Source organism: Hydra vulgaris, chromosome 01 (assembly GCF_038396675.1).
Source record: "Hydra vulgaris chromosome 01, alternate assembly HydraT2T_AEP".
Taxonomy (NCBI): Eukaryota; Metazoa; Cnidaria; class Hydrozoa; order Anthoathecata; family Hydridae; genus Hydra; species Hydra vulgaris.
In genome coordinates this window covers 63436270-63463627 of record NC_088920.1, presented here as the reverse complement: position 1 = coordinate 63463627, position 27358 = coordinate 63436270, and the positions used below count along the sequence as shown (strand labels likewise).

General features: G+C 29.1%; 1 protein-coding gene across 1 annotated transcript; it reads right to left on the bottom strand.

Moving 5' to 3' along the window:
• Positions 1 to 1301: 1301 nt before the first annotated feature.
• On the bottom strand, positions 1302 to 26054 carry LOC100199602 (ubiquitin-fold modifier-conjugating enzyme 1). The gene is made up of 6 exons (XM_065788901.1): positions 25782 to 26054; positions 22107 to 22174; positions 8545 to 8608; positions 1926 to 2002; positions 1591 to 1681; positions 1302 to 1415 (listed from the first exon to the last, which is right to left on the bottom strand). Exons 1-6 carry the CDS (start codon positions 25902 to 25904, stop codon positions 1338 to 1340), a joined length of 501 nt encoding a protein of 166 aa, XP_065644973.1. The 5' UTR covers positions 25905 to 26054; the 3' UTR covers positions 1302 to 1337.
• Positions 26055 to 27358: the final 1304 nt, after the last annotated feature.

The following is a 27358-nucleotide window of genomic DNA, read 5'->3' as shown; positions in this document are numbered from 1 at the left end:
ATGTTCAATCTAACAATATTATCAATATTTTTACTTAACTTCTACTCCACAACACTTTTATAATAAGATAACATTTGCCAACAGGCTTTTTAAGTGAGTTTTTTACATTTATCTGAAAGATGTTACGCTTTTTTTTGTTTAAACGTGTTTTTTAAAGTCCTTTCAAATTCAAGACTTTGCGGTAAATATCTTACAATTTTATCGACCAATTTTTAGGAGTTGTTCTTTTTGTCGTCATGGATCTCCCTCCTACTTTTATTACATTGTGATAATCAGAAAAAAAGATTTTAATGTCCAAAAATGGTCAAAAACACTTTTTTTTTTTCTTTAAAAGTTTTTTGTCTTAAAAAAAATCTGTTAATTTTTTTTTTTTGATATTAGTAAAGGATCTGCATATTTTTATTATAAGGAAGTTTAAAAAATTTCAGGTCGATAGCATCAAAAGTTTTTGAGATATTCACCGCTACGTAATGACCCTATTTTGGGGTTTCTAGGACCAAATTTCCCAAACCATAAAATTAAAATAAAAAATTATTTTGTTATTGAAATATAAGTAATAACATTTTTTTAAGTAAATAAATTCTAAAATGTAATTTTTGAAGGGTTTGAGTTTATTAGTGGTCTACCACCTTAAAAAGAATAGCAGTCCATTGATTTCAATTTATATCCGTCAATTGTCTTTGCCTCCTGATTATAGTCAAACAATAAAGTTTGACAAACATTTTTGACACACACACACACACAAAAAAAAGTCCTAAGTTTGTTTCCAGTGGAATACTTTGATTTCCAGTGAAACACTGATTTTTTTTAAACTAATAAAAAAAAAAAATTAAAAATAAATTTTTACATAACGAACGGAAATGTGTCAATTTATATTTTCTATTAAAATTATATAATTCTATATGGTTGCTTATTTAATATTTATTGCTAATATAATATTTTTCGTGATTAAAGATTTTTGCTATCTTTAAAACTTGTAGGTTCAGTAATTTTTCTAAATGTAAAAGAGTAACATGTTTCCGATATTTTGTAAATTTTTAGATTAGTTAAAACGAATTTTAGACAAAACAAACAAAAAAACAAATAAAAAGAAAAAAAACAACTCATTAAAAATAGCGATACAATGTTGCTGTTCTTATTCTTCTCGATTTTTCTGCTTTTCTGTTGAAAGAGGATTCAAAACAACCTTTTAAAATAATTTTTTTGTAGGTTTAAGTTAAAAAATTTTCCATAATTGCCAAACCATTGGATATAAATGAAGGGCGGCGCCGCGACTCTTGAAGTTTGCAAACAAAATTGAATTAAAATATAATTGCATATTTTATATTTAAATATATTTAGGATTTGTCATCTTTATGAACGATAAGTCCTTTCTCTATAAGATCAGGAATCTCCACAGCAAGCCATGGACCTAGCTATTTTAAAAAATGTGGGAAATATATAAATATATATATATATATATATATATATATATATATATATATATATATATATATATATATATATATGCATACAAACATATAATATATGCATACACACATATAAAGAAAATTGCGAAAAAATTTCTTTGAAACAAATATTTATTTTTACCCCTAATGCCATAGCATGTGCAATTCCAAATTTTGGAACATTTCTTGCCCATAATGGCTTAAAGTGATCGGTTAAGCAAATCTTACCGCCCCTAAAAATTAAATTTTACACATAAAACAATAGTTAGCACAATAAAATAGTATTAATAACAATAAATTTTACTAAATATTTAACTATATCTTACCGTAAGCTTGTTATAAGTACTTAGTATGAAATAAAAAGACTTAAGTAAAAAGAAACTTTCAAATTAAAACGTAAAATATTTATTTATATCAAGATATTACCTGTATTATTACTATATCAAGTACTGTATTATTACTATATCAAGTAATTACCTGTACATTTTCGCAGTTTTACCATCCAGTTCAGGAATGGCTATTTCTGGTGCTGTGCTAGGATATGTAACAGGAATCTAAATACATTTCAGTGGTAAAATTTTTTATGATTGGTTTATGTCGAATCGACCATTCGACCAAAGTAATGTCTTACTTGAATCGCCCACGTTTATCGGTTTTTAGTTATTTTGTTGGCAGTTTTTTCACACTCTCAACGAATTATTTAGGTCAATCATCAGTAGCCCATCCTATTTTAACCCTCATGAACAAATTTTAATAAGCGGAGTGTCATAAAATATTCCAAAGGTATTGTTTTCTTTATGACATTTTTTAATTTTTTATTTTGGATGACTATTTATACGCGAGTCACTCTTTTAAAGTTTAAAATGTTTACATTTTTTGAGTTTTCAAGGGCATTTTCAAACAATCGGCGCGAGTAGAAATTTACAAATCTTTAACTATATAATAACGTCACTGCAAATAATAGAAAGGTTTTCTATAAATTTAGGGCAATTTCCAAGCATTGCCACGAATAGATGTCAAATCCAGTTAATTTGTTCAACGATATTTTCTTTACGTGTTCCTGTGCCAAAAAAACAACACTGTGCTTATTAATTAAAGAAATATGTATATAATTAGGTAAATATTTTTAATACTATTATTTTTGTTAACTGGTGGTATTTTAAAAACGCACAAATTCGTTATGAAATTTAAAAAAACGTGGTTTTTAAACACAATAGAGTTGAGGCCCAATACATAGCAATTAGAAATTTGTTAGATGCTTTTGATCTCATACAGTTCACTCACTTCAAGCCCTGACAATTTAAAAGAGGTTTGTACAAGATTAGCTAAGTTTCCTGGCCGACCATTATTCTTGATAACCACCTGCCATCATGTCGGAGAGCTTCATATAGCCGTAGCCGTAAATCTGTTAAGCCGGCGAATAAACTATTTATATCATAAAACCATAAAAGGTTAAAAAATAGTAAGGTAAAGATAAAACTGCTTCACTTTAAAATACCTTTTTGCAAAAACAAAATGTATAAATTTCTAATTTTAAAATTATTTACATCTGCATATATTTGTAAAAAATACATGCAAATGCGGGAAAAAATCAGACCATAAGGTGAAAATTGCATTACTCTAAAACCAGGCAGGTTTTTATTCTGAGAAATAAAATACTCAAAAAGATCAATAGAATGGCTGACTACATTTCTCTTTCCAGGGCATCGCGGTTTTTGACCTGCGACTTTTCTGATTCTGCAATTTTTAAAACAAAACTTAATTTCATAAGTTTTGATATTTTAGTCATTTTTTATAATTTATGTCATAAAGTAAGAAATTGTTTAAAATCAATGGCTTTCAAAATGGTTTAAAATGAGTAAAATTCAAAAAAAAAAAAACTCTAAAGCAATTTTTTTTTCCAATGACAGACTTTTCTTAAAATCAGTAGAAATTTAATAAAAATGAAATCGATAGAAATAGCACTTTGATTTTATCTTGTCAAAATTAAATGTAATAAGTTTTAATGTCATTTTAAATCTTATTTTATCTACATTTCATTATTTTTTATTTAAACCTATAAGATCAACAAGACTATTGGTAGATCTATAACGAGCCTGCTTCAGAGGTGAAACTCAAATAATGGTAAAACCATAAAGTGTTTGGTGCTGGTGTTAGCATCTTTTGACCGAAATCACAATATAAAAATGGTAAAAAATTATGTATTCAAAAACAAACGGAGGCCCAAAGAGATGTAACAACGGATAGAACCAAAGTTGAAATCCTTCTGTAAGCAGTTTTTGTTGATAAAGACCAGCCACTAGGTCTTGAGTAGTAACTTTCACTAGACTACTGGTTAGTTTTAGATATTCTAGGTCATAGTTTAAAAAAATGCATACAGATGAGACTCACTCAGACTTTTTGGATACAATGAATTCAAAAAAATTTAAAATCTTTTAAGTTCGCTAACAACTCATCTGAACTCATAGCAAAATCTTAAATCTATTGATCATAGTTTAAGAAACTTATTTCTGAAAACTAGAAAAAAATTTCTTGTTTTTAAAAACAAATTGCAGGGTAGGATATTTATTTCTTAAAACAAGAAACGTATTTCTTTTTTTAAGAAAAATATTTTGTAATAAAAAATTCAATTTTGCTGTGCTTACAGTAAATTTTTTTCAAGATAATGTAGAGCGTGTGATGAGTTTGGATAAGCTTCAGAAGCTACCTCAAAAAAAGAGTTTTTGTAAAGAATTATTAAAAAAGAAGAAGAGTGGATTCAAGGAGTTAGCTATGGCAACTGCTTTCTCGCTATTGAATGGTTCTTATAATTTGAATTTTGATCTGATACCTAAATGCAAACTCTGAACCTTAAAAGTACATTTAAAAATTATTTTTTTACATATTTTCTGGAGATATTTGTCTTAAGCTGAAAATTTATATGTATATAAAGCTTGGCAACATTACACATGGACACTGTAGTATAATATGGGAATATAAGACCTAAAATAATCAATCTTTTCATCGTTTCTCTAACCACCATCACAATTACGCTAAAGGTGATTACGAGAATCCAAGACTATATACAGATAGCATAAATTGGTCACAACTACTCGAACCCTGCGATTGTATTCAACTTTGTTACGAATCATTCTTATCAATATACAAAGAAGCATGTCGATTATATATTCCTATTAAAACACTAAACAAGCAAAAAATAAACAGACCAAAGTGGTTTGATTTATATACAAAAAAACTTGTGCGGGACAAACATCGTGCATGGAACAAATTTCGAAAAGTATTTAAGATGACAAACACAACAATAAACAGCATAATTTAAAAAAAAAAAAAAAAGAATATCAAAAGATTTGCAAAAAATTATCTCACCATATAAAGAATAAGAAATTGCAATTCGAGTTGTCATTAATTAATTAAGATAAAAAATGAACCTAAAAACTTCTTTTCGTATGTTAAATTGAAACTAAAATTAAACTCAAGTGTCACTTTAATACAAGGCAAACAAAGCAATATCATCAGCAACAAAACAACAATAGCTAATATATTTAACAAACACTTTCAACCAGTATTCATAAATAATATTAGCAATGAGCTTCCTGAATTTGAGAACCAATCCTTAACTCAAGCAAACGATAACGCAGATCTTCTTTTTTGTGAAACCACAATATTACAGAAACTTGAAAATTTAAATATTTACAAATCGATCGGAATTGATGGCATAAGCCCGTACGTTTTAAAAAAATGTGCAATATCATTTTGTATTCCACTAAAAATAATTTTCATGAAAAGCTTCAATTTAAGTTCATTACCGAGGCAATTGAACCAGGCAAATGTTACTCCACTACACAAAAGCGGAAGTCGACTTATCGCAAGTAATTACAGGCCAATATAGCTCACATCAGTCATAAGTAAATTAATGGAAAGTATAATTCGTGACTCCATGATGAAACATCTAATAACAAATAATCTTATCACATTGCAACATGGTTTTGTGCCAAAAAAGAACTATTTCACAAATTTGCTAGAGTGTCAAGACTTTGTTAGTACAGCTTTATATAACAAACATCCAGTCAACGCCCTACTTACTGATTTCGCAAAAGCATTCGACACGGTATCACATGAATACATTATCCATAAAGTTAAATCGTACAGTTTTATTAATAAATTTGCTGCATGGATAAAATCTTTCTTAAGTAATAGACAACGAGTTATACTTGGTGAAAACCAGTCTGACTCGAGTCCAATCAGTAGTGGACTCCAGAATCAGTAATTGGACCGCAATTTATTCACAATATTCATAAATGACCTTCCTTGTAAAACCAAGTAATAAAAATATACCAGAACAGTAGTAAAACTATTGCTGAGCTGGACGAAATTGAAATCCTAAGAAACGAATTACAAAATGATATAGATTCAAATTCAAAAAATTTATTCAAAAAATAAGAATTCGAATTGAAGGATCTGATTGAGAAAAAGATCTAGGCGTTATGACATTTACTGATGGAAAATACAGCCAACATCAATTACTATGCCAACAAAGCTAACAGAATGCTTGGTTTAATTAAACACACATTTGAATTCTACACCACCTCAATTGCTGAAATATCGTATAAAGCCTTTGTTCGACCGCTTCTTGAATATGCAGCACCAATCTGGAATCCATCAAAGAAATACGATATAGCAGCTCTTAAAAAAGTATAAAGAAGAGCTACTCGAACAAGCAGCCTCTGACATTTAAGTTATGAATAACGATTAAAAAGGTTTAATATTACAACAGGGACTTGTAATTTAATATTACAAGGAGATTTAATAGAGTGCTTCAAAATTGTTCACGCTTTCATAGAAGTTAAATGGTCTATATCTACATCAAAAATAATAGTAAAACCTCATGAGTTAATGGAACAATCTGCATACAGAAGAAATCCCATTCAATTCAAAAAAAACTAAAGATCGAATGTTGTCCAGTAAGAGATAATTTATTCTTAATAGAATAGCCACTGTTTGGAATCGTCTTCCTCCGTCTATAGTGCTATCAACATAAGAGAAAACACTAAAAAAATGATTAGACAAATATACTGAAAGCGAATATAAAGTCACTGGCTGATGAAGAGCGTGTTACACGTTCTCGTTAACATTATGAACATTTAAATCATTTTAATTGTTATTTTGTTAAATTTCAGAAACAAGAGATCTGTGGCAGTAACGGATCCAGCATTTTTTGTTTTTTGAGATAACATAGAGCAAAATCCAAACATTTGTATGTTTATACTTATGTCAAATAATTATGCTTTTTAAAAAGTTGCAATGATTGGAGGCTGCGAACAAAAAAGCCGTAAAATATTATCTCCGCTGCCCCAAATGTGAGAGAATTGATAAAATAATTTTATTGCTATTCTCAACTAAATTTATATTCATCTATAAATTTTAAATATTGTTTAACAATCTCTAAGCGTTCAAAAATTATGACCATATAAAATTTGGGGTTTAAACTTTATATGGTCATAATTTATGTAGGCTGAGACATAATACTATAATACTTAAAATTTATAGATGAATATAAACTTAGTTAAGAATAGCAAAAAAATTATTTTACCAACTTGTTGCTCTCACGTTTGGGGCAGGGGGGATGAAATTTTGGGTTTTTTTGTTCCCTGCCTCCAATCATCACAATATTTTGCAAAGCCTCATTATTTGACATAAGTATAAACATACAAATGTTTGGAGTTTGCGCCATGTCTGTTAGCTATCTCAAACACCAAATGCTGGATCCTTCACTGATCTGTGGTTCTTGGAGCACCTAAAATAACCACAGAAAAAATGTGTATACATATTTTTGAATCACATAATTACGTTTTGATCTAGTTTAGTTTACAACAGAAGATTAAAAGTTCTTTACCCAATTATTTAAAGAAACCATTTTGGATTTAGATTTGTTTGATCCAAGACTCCAGTAGCAGTACTTTTAAAAAAAATTTCATTTGATACAAAAATGAGGTAAAAATCATAAGATTTGTTGTATGACTGAAAAAAAGCTTAAAGATCAACAAAAAATCACTTTACAGTAGCCAAAGTGTTAATTTATCTATTGTAATCAGTGAAAGATAGGCACAACATATTTCTTTAATTAATAAGCACAGTGTTTTTTTTGGCACAGGAACAACTAAAGAAAATATCGTTGAACAAATTAACTGGATTTGACATCTATTCACGGCAATGCTTGGAAATTGCTCTAAATTTAGTCCAAAATCATAAAAAGCGTAACTTTTTATGATTTTAGACTAAATTTAGAACAATTTAGTCCAAAATCATAAAAAGCGTAACTTTTTATGATTTTAGACTAAATTTAGAACAATTTAGTCCAAAATCATAAACTCGAACTCGAACAATCGGAGTGAATACTTCAATTAAGAAAAAATAAAAAAATATTTCATATAAATATGACTTCTACACTACACATTAGCTACTCCGCATGAAAATTGGTAGTCGAAAAAAAATTATGGGATTGGCTAATCATCAGCCTATATTTGTGTTTAAATGCAGGAAAAAAATAATATTAGTAAAGATTTTTTATATATAAGTTTTTTGTTTTGTTTGATCTTGATCATTAATTAATACTAAATGAAACTGTTTTTAATTTCTGTTTAAAATACAACATTTCTTATAAGAATTAAAAAAAAATCAATATCATCAATGTATAAAATTTTGTTTGTCAATTTGAAAACAAAATATTTCAGTCTCATTTTAATTTATGAACAAACATAACTTGGTTGCCTTTTTTTTATTCCGTTTAGAAAAAACTAACTTCATAAAATTTTTTTAATGGCAAAAAACTTGTTTGCAATGTTGTGTATGAATGAAATAAAGCTTTTTAAAAATGTGTTAAAATAATCATAACAAATATTCTTGTACATTATACAAATTCATTATTACAATGTTGTAATTAATTGTCTGGTCGCCTGATGACCGTATAGGATAGTGAACAGTACTGGTTGATCATTGACTGCAACTTTTTTGTAAATTCCCTTTGCAGTATTACACCATTGAATTTAATGTATTTGTAAAACATTTTATAAATTTAGCACATATGAAACTAACTTACATCAAACTCTACATCAAACTCGTATTTCAAGAGATTATGAATATGCCAACACTTCCCCCACCATCTAAAAATTATAAAAATTTTAATTAAACAATGGCTTCCTAAAGAAATATGCATTTTTTTATGTAAGAAATTTTGGAACTACTAACTTTAGTCATCGCTCTTGAAATCTTTTTATCTCTACAATATGTTGTATAGAGTTTATCTCTACAATATGTTGTATAGAGTTCATCTCTACAATATGTTGTATAGAGTTCATCTCTACAATATGTTGTATAGAGTTCATCTCTACAATATGTTGTATAGAGTTCAACTAACTAAAGCATGGTGTAAAATGGGTTCAAATGGAATAGTTAAAGATTTCAATTATTCATTTTTTACGAAAAAAAAATTTTCAAATTTTTTTTCAAAGATGTAGAGAATATTGAGCTGCATTTAAATATATAAAAATCAAATAATTATTTTTTAAGTTTTTTATGAAACTTTATCTTCTGACATTCGAGGAGAATGAAATACGCAAATATATGTGTAATTAAAATGACATTAAAACGACACTCATTAAAAAACAAAAAGTAATCAATAATTACAATTAAAAAAACAATTAAATAAAATAAACTTTTTTATTCTTGTGATGATGTTGAGTAATTTTGAGGTACTAGAGGTTGAGTTGAGTTTTTAGTTGTGCGGCACTTTTTGGTGCAATAAAACTCAGCGCCTTTTATGTATCGCTTTGGTATGCATGTTTGCCATTAGAGTTAAGCTTACGTTATTTTTTAGCTTGTTTTGGTAGATTTTTGCTATTAAAATCTTTTAACCTTTCAAGTATTTCAGGTTTGAGACACTCCCCTTCAAATCTTAGCAGATCTAAATTTTTTCTTGTTTTGTGTGTCAACATGTTGGATACGAAACATTTGTTGCAAAACTGCTGCAAGTGAACTGATTACAGTTGTTTTTTAATCTCTTTGTGAATTTCCTTTTGAATAGCCAGAGTTACTACAATATAAAAGGTTGTGTGCAGACAGGGTGACTTTTGAGGTGAACTTGGAGCTGATGCTTAGTTATCTAAAATTAGATAACTATAATTAGATTAATGTAATCTTTTGTAAATATAAAATTAGATAATTAAAATTAGATTGAACTAATTACCTGGAATTTTCTTAATGGCGGGAACATACACATTAGTGAGTCACTGCACAAATCACTTATCTTTTATCCATTAAGAATGGAAATATAATGTATATGGCATTATCTGGACCACTTAAACACCAATCTCTGTACAAATATTTTTTTGATTTAAAAATAATGTATGGAGCAAGATGATTACCAGCAGCATTAATGCAATTTCCAACTGTATAATGGATTTTTTCATTGTTGCCAACCAATTTCAATGGTCATTTTGCACCACGCTGGCAATCTGTACTTTGCTTACCTTGATCGCCAGAGAAGCCAATTTCATCAAAATTCCACAAATGACATGGAGTGTTTTCGTTAATACCTACTATATTGAACTCTCTTTGCAGTGTGTTGAAATACTTTACTACTATTTCTTGCATGCAAGAAGCGGCTCTGAGTGATGAAATATTGCCTATGGCTCTGATGCTCAATCTATGACTCCACCGGTTTATAAAAAGGTTATACCAATCTTTTCCTGGTGTACCATTAGGAAAAAAAATGAGATTAACCTTGGTGTTGCAAATAGTCGGTAACTAGTGTGATGACATTATTGTAAGTTCTACCAAAGCCCCAATTGGATAATTTGATGTATCTACTAAAACTGATTCAAATTGTTTTCTCGTGCTTGAACCACTGACAATTGTTTCACCTATGCCGTGGACACGCCTGTGAAAAGTTACTACTGGTATGCTGAATGATTTAGCAGATTTGTTAAGTGAAAATTCACCGCTTTGTACTTTAACCACCGCAAGGGCAACTTGCTCTTCTGTGTATAGTTTTTCTTTTTTCTTTGCATGCAAGTTGTTTCAAGGCATATTTTATATTAAAATAGATTTAACAATAAACCATTTGAAATTTATGCACAAAATTTATAGAGATAGCTTGGTCACTTGAGACTTAATTAATTAATAAAAACCGCATTTAACAAGGGAGTTACTAGCATTTTTCATTCATTCATTAGAATCGTTTAATAAAAGCAGACAGTAAAAGTCAAAGACAGTAAAATTGAGAGTAAAAGAATAAACATTGTCATAACTATTTCATTCTAACCGCTATTTCATTATTTATTTCATACCCTGTTTTACTCTATAAAACAAAAAAATCTTTTTATTCTCCAAAATATGTTATAAAAAAAGGAAAATATCTTTTTATCTCCAAAATATGTTGTATGTAAAACAAAAAAATCTTTTTATGCTCCAAAATATGTTATATATAAAATGAAATTAGCTTTCGAAAACTAAAAATTATTTTTAAGTGTAGATATAGCCCATCTAACAAGTTCCTAAGAAAAGTGTATTTAAAAGTAGATTAACCTGGAGATAAGTGTGAAACAAAGCCAAAATTAGACAGGACTGGAGTCTGGGCCATTGTCAGTTACTACTTAGGTCTATTCAATTGAAAAAGTTACAATAAAATCCATAACAAGAACAATGTACATATAACCATGAGCAAGACTAGGTTTTTTAAAACCGAGACGAGACCGAGATGAGAAGATAGTACTTCTATAGTACTACGAGATGAGAAGATAGTACTACGAGAAATTTAACAATTTTTGAAAACAAATTTATTAAAATCCAAGTAAAAAAAAAAAAAAATGTAAACATGGTTTTGACAAATAGACACAAATGACATTTGTCAAATGTAAACAACATTTTCAAATATTAATTCAGAATTTTTTTGCCAAACTTTTCCAACAAGACTATGTTTTCTCTAATTAAAATGATTTGTTCTACTTTTCCTGGGTGTAAGTTGTGTCTGGATGATCGGACGACATTTCCACCTGAGCTAAAAACTCTCTCTGATTTAGTGGAACTTGCTGGAATAGCTAAAATTTGTCTAGCTAATGAAAAGAGTTGTGGCAATGTATTTGAATGCAATTTCCACCAATCAAGAATCGGAAAGTCTTTTTTGGCATCAGGGAGATATTCATACTGGCACATTTCGCTCAAAATAGGATTCAGTTCAGATGTTGGCTCTTGTGTTTCAAGTCTGACGTTTAACTTGCGCTTCAGTTTTGAATTAGGGGACAAATCTGCTGAAAGGACTCTGGCAACAGGTTGGCACTCAACATTATACTTAACCTGTGAGACTAACCATTCTTTTGTTGTTTGAAATTTTTTGAAGAGCTTCAAGTGAAGTCCCTTTAAAGCAGGATTTAAGTAGTTTGCTGCAGCACTCAATAAATTTCCCGTGTGACAAAGAGGAAATCTTTTCTCAATGTTTCAAGTTTTTTGCATACAAGGCACTGCAGCCATTTTTTCCATCCGTCTCAATAAATTGATCAATTTTGTCATGGATTGAATAAAGAGAATCAGCGCCAATGTTAATTGTTGGAACAGACTCAGCCGACCACGTTTCTGTAGCATCTTAAAGTGGTGCCAGAATTTCTACTGCTGAAAAAATATCTTCATTTGCACATAAGCTGATAATTGCACTCTTTAGATGTAGGACAGAAGCCATGCAATCCAGTTCACTATTCCATCTTGTGTCAACAGATTGGCGTAACTGTCTAAAATTGATTCCTTGAGCGCCTGATTTTGATTCAAGCAATTCAGCTGCAACTGTTGACTAGTGAGTTATAGAAGCCAAATCTTTGCATAATTGCAACGCATCAACCATTCCAGCAGTCATTCCAAATGAGTCTCGAACTGCACATTGCAAAGTATGATTGTTGCACAAATATTGGTCAAGGCGCTTTGACAATTTGACTGCAAGTTTCATGTTTCTTGCCTGGTCGTTCACGCAGTACATTGGTAAATCAGCAGGCAAATTTAGTTCTTCTAAGAAAGAATCCAGCTTTCCTTCAATTAAGATACCTGTGTGTCTGCCTGGGAACTGTTGGACATGGGGTGTCCAGTGATGTAGTCTCCAATTTTCGCCAATAGCATGAAAAGTCCAAGAAGTCCAAAAAGTCCAAGCTCTAGAAGTTCAAAGGTCAGAAGTAAATGCAGCACTTTTTAGATTTGGCGTAATCTCCCTTATTATGCTCTTCATTCCAGCTTGAACTTTTCTTGAACTTTCTTCTTAGGAGGAGGAAGAAGAGAGTCGTCAGTTTTTTCAGAATACTCAACGTAATCTTGGGTGTGTTTTTTTTCGAGGTGACGATGAAGTCCGCTTGTGTTTCCATCTTTTGTTTTCAAAGACTTTTTGCACGCCTTGCATTCAGCACCGTCACTTGTTTTTTAAAAAATCTCCAGATTTTGTTTTTTTTTGGTGACATCTTTGATCGTTGAAATGAGGCAAGAATATTTCTTTTTAATATGAACAATATGTGTCAAGTTGAATTCCACTGGTAAACTAATGAAATTGAGTTGAAAGTGCACCATTTTATACAAAAAGTTTTAATATCTAATTAAAAATATTTAAATCTAATTAAAATTTTTCAATTAGATTTTTTAAAACATTTAATTAAAAAATCTAATTAAAAATAAAGAACTAATAATTTTGAGGTTATAAATTCGACCGCTATGTTTAAACAAGTTTTTTGACAAAAACAAATTAAACTTTTAAAAAATTTAATTTGTTTTTGTCAAAAACAATTTAAATTTTTAATTGCGTTTATTAAAATCACGTCAAAATATTAATTAATTAAAAAAACAAATTATTAAGCATTTTGTAAATTATGATAATTTTTAATTTGAAAAATAATATAGTATTTAAGTCTCATTTTACTTCTCGCGAGAATTTTCTATTTCTCGTTTCTCACGAGAAGTCCCATTTCTCACGAGAAACGAGAACGAGAAGAGATCTCGCTCATGGTTATGTACATATATCATTGTTTTATATAAGAAAAGGTTCTTTTGTATTTGTATTATTTTCTTAATTTTATTTTAAAAATATTTATCCTTAAAAATTTTATTTTAACTTATAAAGTTGTTAAGCAAAAAAAAAAAACCTTATTTTTTTTTAAAAGTAAATAAAAAAAAGATCAACAAAAACAAAACAATTTTACTTTTATTTTTTTAACTATAACCAGATTACAATTTAACCAACCATAGTTACAAAGAAGCGCAAACTTAGCCAAAAAGTTGAAATAATTAAAAGAATCTATATGAACTTGGATTTGCAAACGACCTTTTTTTTTTCTCCAACATCTACGCTTCATAGTTTTTAATTAATCACAATGTCTAATTTAATAGCTGAAAAAGTATGATTAGCATGTGGTTAAGAGAACTACATAAAGTAAAGATTTTCTGACACCTACTAGTGAAAGGGTGACTTGGGAAAGCAGACCTGGGGTTAAATAAGACACTGTTCAATTTTATTACTTTTTTTAATTTACTACATTTTTATAATTAATTTTCATGTAAAAAGGCAAGTGAACATAAAAATTCTGTTTATGTTTATGATAAGATTTCAATGTTTACTTTATGTTAGTGTTTGTTTTTTATTTTCATTTTCCAAAAACAAAATATATTATAAATATATATATATATATATATATCGTACACCCAAATCAAGGGTGCCACAAGTCAAAAAGTGTCAAAGTGAGAAAATCAGGGTTGAAGTTTTAATTTTTTAATATTTTTTCCGACTAAGAGTGCCATTTGTATCTGTCATTTTGTAAACATTCATTTTAGACTTGTGGTATTTTGTCACCATGTACAACACATAATATACTATCAAATGACATTCATAACTCAATATCCATAATTTTAGACTTGTGGCACCCTTGATCTGGGTGTACGATATATTTTTTTGAGAACAAAATATAATTATATAGGACTTCTTTGTCTTGAAATTTTACCCTGATTAATTAAGACGTTTTTCACAGTAAGTATTGTTTTATTGACAAATAATTTTAGCATATTTTAAATTCGGTAAAAAATTTTTTTTTTTAGGTCTTCACTATAACCCTTTTTAAATTTAATCTCATTATAAGCATTATTTTCAAACTAATCTCATTGTTCTCTATTAGTCTCATTGTGGTGCTATTTTGTTTTCATTAATCTTAGTCTTAATCTGGATTTAGTTAATGCAATTTAAAAAATCATAATTTTTTAATAACGGAAATAGTAATATGTGTAAGACTTTTTCAGATGCCAAGAAAGTATAAGCGAGTGACATGTCGATTGAAGCCTGATGCTCATACAATAAAAGTGGCTGTGATGGCCGTTGAATCTGGGAGCTTATAAGTACGAGCAGCTGCATTAGAGTATAAAATTTCAAATCCAAGTTTACAGCGGAAAAAAAGGTTAATAAAGAAACTTCTCACAATAACATATTTTGATGAACAACATAAATATATTTTTAATTAGGCACAAGAAGATAATCTTTAAATATAACTTTGTCAAGCATCTAACGTGAATTATGGACTTCAGCATTAGAAAAAGCAAAAAAGTTACCCCCTTGAGACATCAATGTAATTTTGACTCAATTCAGTCTATCACAGGAAGACGTGCGATCGCACGTCTTTATATGACCAGGCAAATTAATTTTTGCTATGATGATTTAACCGCACCTATTTCAAAAAAGCGCTAAATAGAAAATATTCTAAAAAAGTGAAATAAATTACATCAAAACTTCTTAACAAATGTTTTTATATAAGCGAAACGCTTTTAAATAAAGTAACAATTTACTGATGTTTTTTTTTTTAAATACAATTGACAGTTGTATATAAATTTTGTTCAAGTGTGCATTTTTATAATGAACGTTATTAAAAAATAAAAAATTGTTTTGTTTTTATAAACGATGACATTCTCTTTAGCAATTTTTAATATAAGAATAATTAAAACTAATACAAATAAAAGGATAAACAAAATTTCATTGAAAAAAAAAGACAAATGTCTAAGAAAGCTGTTACAATTAAATAAGTTTGATCTTAAATGCTTTTATATTATCGAAATGCTTTTTAATGAAGTAACAAAACACTTCTAATGAATTTTTTAAAATAAGTATTAATGAACTGTTGTTTTTTTGTTTATATAATTATGAATTTTTTATGAGAAATAATACTTTGAAAAATATTAAATGAAAAAAAAAAAATACATATGTTAAAACAAAGAATGAAATGGTTTTTTAATGCGTAAATTAAATTTTAGTTTGATGAGCTTTGCTTTAGTTAGGTTACTTTTTTTTTATTTTCTTACTCATTAAGATTTTGTTATCTTTTTTAAAGTTTTTTCTTAAATAAGTTTAGGTAAGATTTTGTGGCGCATTTTTGAAATTTGAAAATATGCCATAAGACATGGTCAAATCATCAAAACAAATTATTTTTTGCATGGTCATAAAAAGACGTAAGTTAGTTCATGTATGTCCATAAAAATTTTTTTGTTTTACGGACATACATGGAAACATACATAAACTTGAATGTTCTCAAAAGCATCTTGGTGCGAGAGAATAAAAAGAATATTCACTAACTCTAAAAACCTGCCAAATCTAGGAACAAACTAATTCTATTGGTTCAAAAAATATGCCCACTAAGCGAAATAAAGTCTGACAAAATCTGAACCATACAAGAGACGTGGGATTACAGATTTGCCCTTACTATTGATGCTGTTAAAGATTCTCCAGAAGTCAGGAGAGCCCAATTTTTTAGATGAAATCTGAGATTTCATGACCTGAGAATAGCAGGCTTTGGCGTTAGACAAAACCTTTTTACAATGGTTTCTAGCAGTAATAAACAGATATGGAAGTATCGGTTTCGATTGGCAATTGCAGCAGCACAATGTGAGGAAAACCATGGAGAAGAGTGAGGCTTGACCTGGAATTGTCAAAAGGGAATAAAAGATTACATGCCAGCCTGAATCCAAAAAGTTGCTTAAAAAGCACATTTGTCAGCAGGAAGACGAAAGATTTCTACCCAAGGGCCATCACGAAGAAAATCACGGAAAGAGTTCAGCCAGCTTTAAGGTAGTTGTAAGAGGTATGATGATAGGGGGATTCTGATGATAAAGAAAGAGATAATAGTCTTAGAGAGATCAAACCGGTATTAGAAGCACCTAAGGGTGAGTGTGGAGAAACTGAGCACTGACTAGGATCAGAAACAAGACATGAGTTGAATGAGAGAATGTAAATTATTGGGTTGTCTGGAAGGCAAGTTGGAAAGATGACTATTTGAGTTAATAATTGAGAAAGGTAAAAGTTGAGAGCCTTAACGCCTGCAGAGTCACCGACACTAGAGCCAAGCCATTTAGTGTGACAAGCATTAAAGTCACCAACAATAATATTGGCTGATGGATAAAGAAAGAGGGCTTGGTCAATTTGCTCAGAAATAACATCAAAAAGAGTGCAGTCTTGAGATGAAAGAAAGCGATGTAAAACAAAGTGATAGGCGATAGAGTAAAGTGGTGCTAAACAATAGCACATAAAAGGATAGTCTGTGGATTAAAACCTAGTTTCCCGGCAAATGGGTGAATTCTTACGAATGTAAATGCCCAGGCCAAGCATGTGACTATTGGAGTCTTTACAAATTAAAGGAAGATAACCATTTACACTAAGATCACAAGATGAGACAGCTGTACTGAAATTAGCCTCACAAAAAGCAAGTAGGTCTGGTGAAACTTTGCAAGACTTAAAAGAGGAAAAGTTACTTCGAAGACCACAAATATTAGTAAATGATAGGTTTAGAGAACTTGGTGATGATGATAGTTCTTTGTGTTTTATAGTTTTTGGTACTTTAGTCATTTTTAACTTTGTTAAAGAACTTGAATTAAAGCATAGATAATACTCAGTACACTATTTAATAGTCAAAGCATTTACCTCATTACTATTAATAAATCCTATGCTGTAACAAAGAGCTCCGAATGCGGCCTCGACAATGCACACTAAAAGTATGAACAGGGATGCCATACATGCGCAACATGGCACTATGAGTACTCTGATATTTTACAGCTGTTAATGGAACCAGCCTCTCTGAGAGCTACCACAGAGTTCGTGATACTTGACTACCAGATGTCCTCAGAACCATAAAACTTAGTTTTAGAGCTGTACCCTCATTAGGAGATAATAGAATAAGTTGCCTAGTCATAAAATTAGAGACACAAGCAACCCCCAAGGCTTGAGTCAAGATGATCCAGCATTCAACATTCTAAACTGGAAACAATGTACTATAAATACATGTGTGCCAGCCTAATGGATAAAAAAGGGGTGCGAGGTTGGTTAACAGATAAAGTATGCCAGGAGGCCTTCTACAAGACAGTAGCTGGATGCGTTTAACATCTGCCCAAGAAGAATATTTTTATCGAGACACCATCTCTAGCCTTTACTCAAGCAAGAACCCCAAGGCAGGGGGTATTTTAAGTAGGAGTTGGCTTATCCTAGCCTTTGCCTAAAAAAGTGTATTCTACCAGGCAGCAAGACATGAAACAGGTTGTACTGGGTTACATGTTACTAGTAGGAGGATAATCTGACCTGACTTTTAATAACCTCTAATAAATATGTAATTAATAAAAAACAAAGTACACAGTTAGAGCAAGGAAACTGTCAACAGGAGACTTGAAAAGTTGTAGGTTAAATCAGGCAGGAAAACATGAAGAATGGAGAGAGTTCTAAAAAACTGTAGTGCAGGAAAAAAAAATTAGATGAATAAAAGTTTTTAGAGAGTGAAGGGACGGATACAGTAGAAGGATCAGACTTTGCTAAAGATGAGTCAAGCAGATGACTTAATTAAAGCTGTTAGAAAGAATTGATTTGATAATCTCAAAACTTTCCCAGATACAACATAAGAAGCAAGCTTATGAAAAAAATCAGCATGCCAAACTAATGAAGGCTTTAAATATGTCAATTGCAATAGCCCTCGCCTCACTGCCTCCATATAATGACTGATAGAATCTTTCAGTGAAAGCAGTTAGCAAGTTAGCCGTAGAACAAGTAGATCGAAAACCATATTGATTGTCTGGCAGTAAGTTATTTGACTCGAGATGAATATTTCTATGAAGACACTATCTCTGGCCTTTATTTACCCAAGAGCCATAAGGCAGGGGAGAAAGATTAAGACAGAGTTTACTTCTTCTATTCTTTGGTTAAAAAAAGCAAACCCTACAAGGCAGCGAGGCATGGGCCAGATATTACTGGGTTACATGATACCAGTAACAGGGTGAACTCTTATTTCGGCATTTCTCTTAATTAAAATATTTGGTCACTGCTAAATTCCTTTAGACTGTTGAGATTTGCGGTTGTTTTTTAATATTACATGGCACTGTATGTTTTAGTTTTTAGTTTTATCTAATGATTTATAGAATGAATTAAAATATTATAGTTTAAATAATATTTTTTAATAAAATTATTAATTATAAAAATAATAGTAATAAAACGGTTTTATAATAAGATTTTATATCATAATAGAAGATCAATATAAATATTTTACATTGAATAACAGCTATTAAGTTTAGTGATAAAAACAGAGTTTACAGCTTTTAAAAAGCTAAAAATTTAAAGACAAGAAGCACTTCCAGATATCACAACTCACGACCACTTAATTTGAGCCCTGCATTCCATCTCTTATTCATAGGTCTGATCTTATTCCATCTCCCAAGAATAATTACCATACTCATCCTGCCATTCCAAATAAACAGGTCGGCCAATTGATAGACATCCAAACCTCTAACTCTCTGTTACTAAAGTTAATTATCAATTAAACTCTAATACAACTTGGGTTCCAGACATCACTTCTATCATAGTCTTTCAAAAGTTTTCTCTCTTTGATTCTTGCTAAATTATTAATGTGTTAAATAAGTGATTCCAATTTTTAAATCTCTAAAAAATATTCTGACCTTTTCAACTATCATACAATTAGTTTTCTCTCTATTATTAGTTTCTTTATATAAAGATTTAAAGATTATTAATTCATAACTTTCTAACCACAGTATTTAAGTCATTCTCCAATGCCTCCACTCTTCTTTATTTCCAAAAACTTTAAGGGTACTCTGAGGTTCTTATCTACAATAACAAGGCTTGCTTCTGTTTCTACAATAACAATCTTCCCGGAAATCTTATATATAAAATATTTTGTTAACAACTCAACTTTATACTTGACAAAAAGTCTTCACTTTTTGATCGCTTAAAATTAGCAGCCATCTTTTGTAACAGCTTAGGGCTTGTAGTGGATAGTAGATTTTAACTTTAACAAAACTCAACAAAACACTATTGCAGTATTGTTGATATTCCTATATTGATAACAAATCTTTCACTTATGAAAAAAAATTTCCAAAAGCACAATGTAAATGTAGTTAGACCTGCTTTATCTGCTAAGCTTGAAAACACTCCCATCATTGTAGTTTTGCATCTATTTTTTTTCTACAAATACTACTATGGTTGTTGCTAAAGCGAGCTATCGCCTCCAGTTCGATCAACCAAAACTCATTGTCCCTTGCCTTGCCATTCAGCAAAGGCTACTTAACTGTATCTTTTGACTGTAGCTGTTGCTTCATGCTATAAATTTTTTATTCAACTAGTTTTTTTACTCACACACCAACAAAACCTTTAAACTCTCATCCATCTTCATTTTTTGCGGACTCATACAACCTACAAACTTTAAAGTTATCAGTATACCCTTTCTTTGCTCTTTTATTATTTGCTTTCTAGTATTCTAGTAACTCATAACTTAAAAGTGGTTGCTTGCCAACTTGTTGGAAGTGAATTAGTTTATATATATATATATATATATATATATATATATATATATATATATATATATATATATATATATATATATATATATATATATATATATATCAGTCTTCTTTGTTTAGACAGCGCTTTTGAGCTCAAGTCTTTTGGCACTTTTTTTTATGGTGAGAGCATTAATAAAGTGCTTGCCAAAAAAAAAAAGCGTTTTGTTTTAAATTGCAACAAAACCTTTTTGATCATTTGTTCATTTTTTATAAAAAATGGCTTATTTTTACTAGTTTTTTTTTATTATTTTTTCTTGTATTTATTCAAAGCATTCTTTTTGTTATTTTTATTTAAATAGCAGAAAAAAATAAATTTTTCAAATTGCGCCAGCTATTTAAAATGACCATCCTGCCAGCGCTTTTTTGTGCACTGGCATTAAATTTCAAACGGAGAAGACTAATTTATATATATATATTTTTTTTATAATTCACCTCCCCAAGGCCGAAAAGGCCACTACAGATGAGAAGGCTACTTGTGGTTATAACCCTCTCTCAACTCTTTAACTCCGAAACACGAACCTTGACGAACAAGGCCACTGTGCGGAGAAACAAGTTGAGCGCAGTACTACCAGGGACGTGGCAGGAATCAAACTCGGAACCTCTCGCTTATGAAGCGAGTGCTCTACCACTACACCACTACTGCATATATATATATATATATATATATATATATATATATATATATATATATATATATATATATATATATATATATATATTATATATATATATATATATATATATATATATATATATAAACAGGGTGCAGAAAAAGTTCCCGTACAAAAATATAAGCAACAAAAAGTTCCTATACAAGACAAGAAACAAATTACACTTTAATTTAAAACAAAATAATACTAAAAGAATACAAAGGAATACAAAAGAATACTATCAACACACTATATATTAAAAGAAAACACCATACAGATAATTTTTTTAAATTATACTTTTGTACGGGAACTTTTTCCGCACCCTGTATATATAGCAAAAAAGAGTTCTAATTGTTAAAATTAAATTTTTAAGTATGCCAGTATTTAAAAAATAGTAAATGTATGCATAAATTTATAATACATAAAGTATTATAAAATTAATTCCTACCCACAGCTGTCAATCCCTGGATATTAGATAGTATTGATGAAAGGAAGTACACTTATCGAAGTCTTTGTGTAGAAAGCAAATTCTACAAAACAGTAGGACATGGAACAGGTTGCTTTTTTGTTCAGACTGTTTAATCATTTTATTGGATTTTGATAATTTAAAATAAAGTTTATTCAGGCTGTGGATTTCATTAATCTAAAAGTTATAAATATAAATTAAATGTAGATTTTAATTATCTAAAAGTCTAGAGTAACATCCAAACAAAAAGGGTTAAATAAATACAGGATTTTGCTATTAAGTCTTTATCTATTGTGCTTCATGAACAATTTTTTATTCCAAAATTTCATTTTATAACACATTATTTTTTAAAATCTTTACTATTCTTTTTCCATATTATAAATTGTTTTCTATAAACAAAATGTTCATACATTAATATTTTTTAAAATAATAATATTGTTAAAAGAGTGATTAAAAACTATATTACTTTTCATAAATTCACTATTTATACTTTTTACTCATATTGCTTTTAAATACTCATATTGCTTTTAAAATGTTATTGCATTTTATAAATTGAATAAATGAATGCCATAGTACGAACAAAAATTTTTACATAAAAAAAAGTGTTACATTAAATTTTACATAACAAATTTTTAACAATGCTGAAAAATCAAAGATCACCTGGTACCTTCTTTATTTGATTCTAATCGAAACCAGTCATTGTCTTGCTCTTTATTTGTTTGCACATACTAAAAGACAGAAATAGAAACTAGTTTATGTTTTTCTTTTAAAAAAAAAACATGATTATGTGTTGCTTAATGCTCAGAGATTTTTTAAAACCTTTTTTTTTAAAAAAAAAGTAAGTACCACTAAGTTTGGTTTAAACTCTATGCTGTAAGAGGAAATAGTATAATAGTTAATAAAAAATGAACTTTTGTCAGAGATCACAATTATGTAATGCCTAACTATATTGTCAGATAAAAACTGAAAAAATATAAACTCATTTTAAATACATGTTTTACAAAAATCTCTTATTTTACATTTTAAGACACAATAAATTGTTTAAAACATTTTACCACCAAAATTTTTAGATAACATAAATTATTATCTAGTTTTTATCGATTACAATAGGGAAAAAACACTTTGTTTTTGGATTGAAATTGTGTTTTTCTAACCTGAATCCTTAACCCATTTTGCCAAAAACAAATGAAAAATGGCTGTTGTTCCACAAAAACTTTGCTTCTATGACAAGGACAAAGATATGAAATTTGTGTTTTTTTGAGAATTGTAAGTTCTTGATTTATACTGATTTGTTCTTGATTCATACTAAAAAACTTAGAATTCTTCTGAAACATTCATGAACCACTAAAACTGTTCAGAAGGTCCAAGAAACTTTAAGAACTTTCAAGAAACCATAATGTTTGAGAACTTTCAAGAAACCTTAACTTGTTGGATAAAACCTTTTTTTTTTAACTGTGCATGTCAACAGAGGCCAAAATAGTAAGGCCAAAGCCACATGCTCCTAGACCAAGACTTAAAGTTTTAAGCCCAATGACAAGAGTTTCAAGACCAAGACTAACATAAACTTTTTTAAGGCCAAAGAATTAAATTTTAGCCTTAAGTCATGGCTAATTATTAAAAAGTCTGCAGGTAGCAAGTGTTATGACAATAAAACATGTAAAAATTAGACCAAGGTTATGCACAGAATTTGACAAAGACAATAAGAAAATCTATTTGGAGATATATATGAAACCCAAAAATAAAAATACATAAAAACAAAGAATTAAAACTTTTAATTCTATATTTTTGTGCTTAACGCTTAACAACTAATATTACCATCTTTAATTAAAAATATGTTGATATTCGTTATCAACATTGGCTACAAGTCAAAAGCATTAACTATCACTATGTAGCCTATAAGTCTTAATAACATTTAAGAAACATCAAAGTTTCAAGAAACGAATGAGACATACAAGCTCTATGAGGGCGTATTATTGATCTACTCTGAAAAGATATGCTCAACAGTAGCTGACGTTGCAGGGACACAAAAATACTTGTCAAATATAAATTTTTAATTTTTTAATATTTTTCAACTGTGTATCGTTTTTTTTTTTAAAGAAAACTGATTTTGATTAAATTCTAGAACTTATTTGTTCAAGGTAGTTTGTTAGTTGCTGAGCAGGGTTGACTATGCTAATCTGTGTAAAACAAGATTTTATCTATAATTTGCAAAAAGACATTTTTTTTTTGGTAAAGGTTTCTTGAATATGAGGTGTAACACATTTTTTAGTAGATGTCAAAGTGGTTTCTGGTGTTGTTCTTGGGCAAACCTTTGATAATTCGGCCATTGAACTATCAAAGAAGGATAACCAAACTATTGCTTATTAGTTCAAGGTTAGATTTTACAAATAAAATTATTCAAAATTATTCCATTAAAAATAAATTAATAACAACTTTTTTAAACAGATTTAGATAAGTTGAATAAAAACAGTATAAATAAACAACAACAAAAATACTCTATAATAAATTATAATTTAAATATAATAAAAACTAATTTACTTTAAAAAACCTTTAAAATTCCGTTTTTAATTTGAAGAAAAATTCATGTGTTTAAATCTTTTAATGTGTTTAAATTTTGAAATGTTTTAACTAATAAAAAATGTTAAAACAAGCTGTGTGACTTTATATTTAAATGGAATAAACTCATATCATGGATTATTTTTTTAAAATGGCAAAAACAGCTATTGTATATGTCAAAAATAGCTATTTAAATAATGATATAAAATGCAAAATTAAGTTCTAAAGCTTTCAAGTAAACAAAAGTAACTAACAACTCTACAAGTTACATTGGATTTAATGAATCCAAATTGTTTTTTTAAAAAAACAGTCTTTAAGGCTTACCCTATAAATTACATTGCACAATTTTTGAACATATTTGAACCCCTCCTCCCTCTTCACAACATTTTAACTCTTTAGTAACAAGTCATGTATGAGTTAAAAAATGAGTAAAAAGAGTAAAAAACCTTAAATTGTGATACAATTTATGGACAACCCTTAACAATTTGCATGATTCTCTGAAAAGAGACTGTAATAATTTGTTTGATGTTTCTAATAATTTGTTCAAATTTTCTAATAATTTAAAAATTTACTTAATAGGAATTTTTTGAAAGTAAATAAATAAATATTGCTTTTAATATCAATTAAATTATAAAGTTATTTAAAAGCTATGTTGCTATGCTATGGCATAATTCTTTTGTTAAATCAAGATAATCACAATTTACATATCATACATATGTCCTATCATCACATTAGCATCAGTTTAAAACTTCACAATTTGTAGTTTAGTAGTTTATGTATTGTTATATATTAAGTATATTCTTATATGCCACTGTATTTAAATATGCCAAATATTTAACTACAGTGAATATATCAACAGATGTTCAAGTGATTCAAGGCAAATTAGACTTCTTATCTAAACTGAAGATACAAATTTTATTAAATAAAAATGATACTCAAGTGGAGTATTGGTGGGTTAGGGTGTGAAGAAAATACAGAAATGTGTGCATTCTGCTTGTGAACCAGAACTATTATATTTCTGAAAATAAAAAATCATTATGCAAACCATACAAAAGTGGTAACATTTGATGCATACTTTATATATTAGCTTCCCTCAAATCAAGTAAGAAAGAATTAAGTTTCTTATTTGTTAGCATTTTTATTTTTTAATAAGTTCAGCGAAAATTGCTGTATCACCTCACTAACAAAACTTTATTCAATATCTAATCTTTAAAATTGTCATGAGCATCAATTTCACAACCACATTGTACTCCTGTATGAAATACAAGAAATTACTAAAGATTCAAACAATATTTTTTGATATATACATTAAAAATTCACAAACCTGGAATACTAGCTAAAATAATCAAGTTTTGTTTTGGTAAAAGTTTAGGTGCATGTTTAAACCAATTTAGACCAGAAACCATAATAAAAATAGTTGTAGGATTTTGTTGTCATTATCAAATTTATCTTTGTTATCTTATCAAACTTTTTTTTGTTTTTGTTTTTAACAACTATTTGTTAATTTATAACTAGTAATTTTGCAGACTCAGTATAAACAGCATGTATTAAATATAGCCTTAATCTTTTATTATTGCTTTCTTTTTGGCAAATTTTAAACTCTATAGAATGGTAATCTGTTATAGTTTGATGACAAGTTGTTGTAGTTTGTTTGTTTTTATTTCCAATTATTTTATAAAAAATCTAAAAAAAAATAACAATGATCTCCCCTGGTATTAATAATGTTCATCTTTGATGAATAATATGTATCTTATAAATCTTATAAATAAAATCAATAACCTTTATTAGAGCTTGGTATTCTTCTTTTAATCTATTAACCCAAAGACCCTCATCACGAGGACCAGCTTTTGTTTTTAGTTGTAAGATTGCTCCTACGGTTTTTTTTGTATTAGAATCTACCATTTTTTTTTTTTCGTTCAATTAATTTTCTTTATAAAAAAAATTAAGTTTTATTTTTTTTAAAGTTTATCTATAAGATTTTTTTTTTATTATCAACTATGGTCAATTTTAAGATTAAAGAGGGAAACAAACACAATAACGTATTTGCGCATTAAAATTGCGCATTTATATTTACGTGGAATAAAAAAAGCAATTGAGATTTAGAATTTTATTCTTGGATTACACTGGAAAAACAAATTTTTGTGCTCCATATGTTAGTACATTTGGACCTTAGTACCTTTTCCCGGATAATTTTAGGACGCTGACTTGGAAAATGATATTCAACTCCCATAAGTAGCTTTAGCTTCTTTTTTTTCTATGTAGTAGTTTAATTTTTTCAGCTCATCTAGGTATACTACATACAAGGCATACAAATACCTGTGCGGCCGTGGTGCAGTGGTTAGAGCGCTTGCTTTATAAGCAGGAGATCCAGGCTCGAAACAAGCTCAGACATATTTTCGCGTCACGGTAAGGAAGGAGGCGGGAACTTTCTGGTTAAATGCACTTCCGCGGTGCCCTGTGACAAGACCGTTAGGACTTCTTGGAGCCCCCCCCCCCCAAAAAAAAAAAAAAAAAAAAAACCTAGGTACAAGGCCAGCGCGATGAGATTCGTTCATTTGATCAGCCCGTATTTGACAAGTCAGTCAGCAAATGTAAATCATTAAGACAAATTAAAATTTATTAACGACAATTTTCCGTTAACGACCGTTAACTTATTTTAACGGACGTTAATTAAAAGATAAAACAAAGCACATATGTATATTTTTTAATGCAAACAAAGTAATATCGAAAATTAAAATAGTGGCAAATCAGATAAAATCCATATTTTTAAAAGCAAACAAAATAATATTAAAACACCAAGACAGAGTTGTCCATTGTAAAAAAATAAAAGCTATCAATCTTTTTCTTTTTAATTTACAGAATCGTTCAATTTCCAGTTTTTCACTTTATTACTCTCAAAGTTGTCATGGCAAAGCACCAATTGTCTTATTGTGTCCGTGCAAAGGTTTTCTCTGCTAAAAGTTACAATATTTCCTGACAAACTGAAAACCCTTTCAAACGGATAACTTGATGCAGGAATGCAAAATATGGATCTGTAAATTTTAGCCAAGATGGGAACAACCTTTGAATTGTCTTTCCACCAGGTTAAAACGTTTGTGTTGCTTCTGGTGACTGGCTTTGGCATTGAAAAAAAAGAGGACATTTCCTCTTCAATTAAATACACATCACCCAATTGCAATATCTTTGTGACATACTAGCAACACAAAAGTCAATTGGCTCGATGAACTGAAAATCTTCTGTGCTTGCTACAGAAATAACTTCTCCAGGGTTGAGATTGTAGATAGCCACTATTTGCCTTTTGGTTGATTCAAAACACTAAAAAATGTTGTAATACTTTTTAAGTTTTTATAATAAAA

Coding starts and splice junctions, on each gene's coding strand:
- LOC100199602 (XM_065788901.1), bottom strand. CDS start 25,904: ATGGTAGATTCTAATACAAAAAAAACCGTAGGAGCAATCTTACAACTA. Junction 1,682..1,925: donor AAAACTGCGAAAATGTACAG/GTAATTACTTGA, acceptor TTTAATTTTTAG/GGGCGGTAAGATTTGCTTAA. Junction 1,416..1,590: donor CACATGCTATGGCATTAGGG/GTAAAAATAAAT, acceptor TTTTTAAAATAG/CTAGGTCCATGGCTTGCTGT.